At 40.6% G+C, this 4,440-nt stretch overlaps 1 protein-coding gene across 1 annotated transcript in view; it reads right to left on the bottom strand.

Annotated features, from left to right (window-relative positions):
* Positions 1–4,440, bottom strand: part of uggt2 (UDP-glucose glycoprotein glucosyltransferase 2) — a gene marked incomplete at its 3' end in the record, with an annotated part of 35,540 nt that continues 31,100 nt past the window's right edge. Inside the window, 6 exon segments of the mRNA XM_035676929.1 lie at positions 1–1,263; positions 1,448–1,613; positions 2,190–2,306; positions 2,405–2,519; positions 3,783–3,943; positions 4,121–4,303. Coding sequence (XP_035532822.1) covers positions 1,238–1,263; positions 1,448–1,613; positions 2,190–2,306; positions 2,405–2,519; positions 3,783–3,943; positions 4,121–4,303 — 768 coding nt within the window.

Here is a 4,440-nt window from a genome sequence, read left to right as displayed (position 1 = left end):
TTTGTTTTTTTTTTGTTTTTTAAACTAGGTAATCTGGGCCCCTGCACACGTGAGGCTTCCCTGTGCATTAATCTGCACCACGACACAGCCACGTGCTCGGGCTTCTGAGTAATGTTTTTCCCTTATCCCCTGACTTTAAACAGTTAAACTTATTAATTGGATTAGATGTCTGTCATAATTAAACCAATTAGGCTACATAAATCTGAGTGGAACTACCAGAAATGTAAGCCAGGTGTGTTTTGGAGCAGCAGCTGGAGACTTGGAGTACAGTTCAACTAACTGTGAAATAAAAATTGATAACAATTGGCAGTGTGTGGTGCTGAAAATGAATCATATTCTAACTTTGTACAACACATTTAACTTTACTTCAGCTTTCTGTACTCTTTACTTTAGACCTTTGATCAGTAATAACTAAAAAGATCTGCATGTATTGTTTTTCAGAACGTACATCAGACACCTGTTTGATGGTGATGAAAAGAATAAAGTACCTTTATGACCCATGAAAGCCATGTTTTCGATGTAGCTCTTTGATCTCTTTTTTTACATAATAAATCTTAGAAGTGAAGGCTAAACTAAAATAGACACACAAAAAAGACCCTCCCCTATGCTCCCCCCAAAAAATAAAAATTACAGTACCACAATTATAATGTAACAACTTTGCAGCAAGGAGAGAAATTTAAAAACAGGACTAGCTTTATGTCAGTCACAACTTTGGCTTGGGCATTTCAGTCAACGCATAGTCAAATAAAGAATACCTTAATCAATTACATTTTTGAAAACACTTTTACATAAAAAAAAAACATTGAACTTTGAGATTAGATTCTTAGAGATGTGCCTTCTCTGTTTGATTCTTTGCATACATTATCAGTGCAATATATGCCAACTACTTAATCTCAGAACACACACACGTAATAGTGCTCTGACTGACCTCACCCATTTACACTCTGTGTTCACTTCATTCTCCGGTAACCACATACTAACCAAGACCTAACTGTAGTGCTGATAACGCACCACGAGTTCACAGTTGGCGGATAACACTTACAATGTGTGTTAAATTTTGTAAGACGTATTGACTGCAGAAGCAGATATGGCATCTGAAAATATCACATCCTTCTCTGGCTGGGGATGTAACACTCCATGGCTATGTTTAGATGGAATTGTCTGTCTTCAAGCTTCACAGGTGGCCTGCATGCAGAAGGAGCTGCCTCCTTCCTCTTCAGCATGGAGCTGGCAGACACTAAAGTTCATCACGCCGGTTGTCTACTGTGCAGAGGGGGAGGAGGGGGCCATGTTGGAGAGAAATAATGAAAATGAGCACAGTGGTGAGAGAGACAAAAATTTGGCCAAGAAAAAAAAGTTAATCATAGAAGAGTAGAGAGATAGTACAGTGACTATTTGTCATATGAAGGGCAAAGCTTGAAGAATAGTGTTCTATTTATTTGTTCACCTTTTTTATGTTGTGATGGAGAGGGAGTCTGTTTTTGCGCCGCCGTGTCTTCCTGTTCCTGTACCCGTCTTAGTAGCTGCTTTATCTCGTTGTCATATTCAACCCACTCAGGCACGATCCTCGCCGCAGCCGTTAGCTTGGGCTCCTTGGTCTTTGGGTTATTGCACTGCAGCAGAAAAGGCAGACAAAACACATCACTCACGCCACCAGTGCCACTTTCTCCCAACAAGTCATATTGCCATTCCCAGCACTGTCTGTGGCAGGCATTTAAACCTAATTTGATTTCCAATTCTGTTAAAAGGACATTAGCCCATGTCTTATGTCTGAATTACCAAGTGGTGTCCTATGCCACAATGAAACAATGCTTCCTATTCCGGTCTACTGGAGCCCGTCCAGTAATTCTCTAAATTAGTTTAGGAGACTACAGGATTGCTCCTCAGTTGTCTCCTAAATGCCAAGTGCCTCATGCACATTAGTGGCTGGGAATGTGCTCCTCCTTTTCAGTATTACAGCAGCAGTTCACCACTATAACCAACAATAGCTGAAAAAAAGTGGTGTAAAAAAGTGATACATAAATCCTTTTTTTAATTAACAGCATGTTCAACACATGGAAGAAGGATTCAACTATAATAAAATGAACAATTAGATTTGATGATGAATTATAACTCCCATGGATGCCCACTAGCTTACGCCACATACTAATTAGTCTTCCATAGTCAGGTCTAATTGATCTGGGACTCACCAGGTCTACAGTCTTAGCTGTGACTTTGGAGGTGTCATCACACCACGTTTCACACCACAACCACTCCTGTGGAAGAGACTTGATGGCCACCTGGTGGATCATGTTGTTAGGAAGGTCCTAAAAATATGAATAAACAAAATATTAAAGTATAGTAGGTGCTGAAAGAACAATCTCTGCATCATATAATGCAGTGGTGTTATGTCTGAGTTACGTACCTGGTCCAAGTTGGACAGACTGTTGGGGTCCTGGCTCAGGGCTTGGTACTGGCCTCGTAATCTGTCCCCGGCTGCAATCTTCCGAAACTTCTTTAAATCTACTACATACAGAGCACTGGTTGAAATATAGGAGGAGAGAGAGAGAGAGAGAAGACAGACAAGACAAAGCAGGTGTGAGAAAACCATTACCTAAAGGGAATAACTTAATAAAAATAAAATGATGACTCCATAAAGATAAATACCCCAGGCACATTCAGATACAGTAATTGCACCTAACATGGCATGTTAATAAACCCAACGGTATTTTATGTCCTTACACTTATCACTTATTAGATTTAAGTTTGCCAGAGGATATTCGCTACCTTATGTTGTGTGCTCACTGATGCTGATCACTCACGCTCACTGCTTTTGTCCTGTTCCACAGAGCTAAGCAGCACATTGGCATCCAATCAAATCACTGTGGTTTTATAACTTTTCTTTTTTTCCCCATCCTAATCAGCCAGTGGTAAAATGGAAAGTTCTGCTCTCTCTACAGAGAGGCTGCCACCTGATTAGCCATCACACTGACAGAGGGAGAGAACTCCGTGTCGAACACCAGGCAATGAGCTGAACGTATTTTATACCTAGTTCTTGATTTAATATGTACCGTGGCTGTATACAAAATTCACATACTAAAACATAGCTACGAGAATGGCAACTATATCTGGTGGGGTCTAATCACCATGGAAACTGGGGGAAGGCAGTATTGTTGTGTGGTGCAGAATCTGATAAAAAAAATAATTTTACTTTTTTGACAATTCCAAAAATTTAAAAAGTCTTTCTTATAGAGTCAACTTCTGGCAGATCAGTTCATTTCTATTGCCCGAGCAGGAAGAGATTTTAAAACTATGTGAAAGGAAAGGAACAACAAAAACAACTACAGCACTTCCAGCCTCTAAATAGAAGAGTGCAAAAATACAGTTTCTTTTCATTCTGTCCTTCTGTATTTGGGTCTTGGGAAAAACAGAAGAAAAAAAAAAAACACTCTTGCCGAACAATAAATAATTCCTCTAGATGATTTGCTGAATTGAAGCCATAATGTACAGGAATAGTGAAAGGTGTATTTTCATGATTGTAGGAGATATACTGCATTTTGCTCTGTTTTGCAAAGTACAGAGGCAAGTCATGAATGCCACCAACTAAATAAACTGGGTGAACAGCCTACTATTCTACCTTTCCAGAAGTGGTTGCCTCAATTTTCCCTAAACATGACAATAGTGAAAGATACGAGGGAGGGGATTATATTATTATTCTAGAGTGTATATAGCTGAACATCACGGAAAAGGCACTCAAAACAGATTGCTGCTTTATTCCATTTCACAGTTTTAACAAAGTATACCTGATGTGGTATTTCCTGTGTCCTAGATGTGAGGCCCAGTAGCCAGTTTTCCAGAAGCGATAGCCTTCCATCTCTCTGCGACTATCACAAAACGGTGTGTAGCCATATGGAGCACCCTCCAGGTTTAAATCCCTCAGCTCCTTCAGATCAGCCCGAACTATCTGTGAGAGAGAGAGAGAACATCAGGTAAGCACGGGGAGGACTGACGAGACTTGAGTGGTGTTAAAAATCTCTTCCAATCTTCACACCAGTGCCGGAGCTCATGCTGACGAGTATCTTGCTTTCAGCCTCACACTTACACACAGCTCTCTCCTATGTCAGTTCAATTTGATCCTTACCTGGTCGGCGTCCACAAAGATGATCTTGTCCACAGCCAAAGGGAACAGAACATCGAGGAAGAGGATCTTGTATCCCCAGATAATGCGCTGCTTCTCAGTCTGCTGGTGGAGCCAACGGGGCCACTTGTACTGTACCAATTCATACTGAAAGCCATACGTCTCTGCCATGTGAGAGATGGTCTCCTAGCCGCACCAAAAACAAACAGCAGGGGTTAAATAAATAAAACGCAAGGGCACATTTATTGAGTAACTTCATTTTTAAGAAATGTGGACATTTTGCAGGCATAAAGGTTCAATACAGACAATGGCGATAAGCTGTT

Source organism: Morone saxatilis, unplaced genomic scaffold, assembly GCF_004916995.1.
Source record: "Morone saxatilis isolate NCDOM2014 unplaced genomic scaffold, NCSU_SB_2.0 Contig5, whole genome shotgun sequence".
NCBI classification, from domain to species: domain Eukaryota; kingdom Metazoa; phylum Chordata; class Actinopteri; family Moronidae; genus Morone; species Morone saxatilis.
This window is presented reverse-complemented; position numbering and strand designations above follow the sequence as displayed.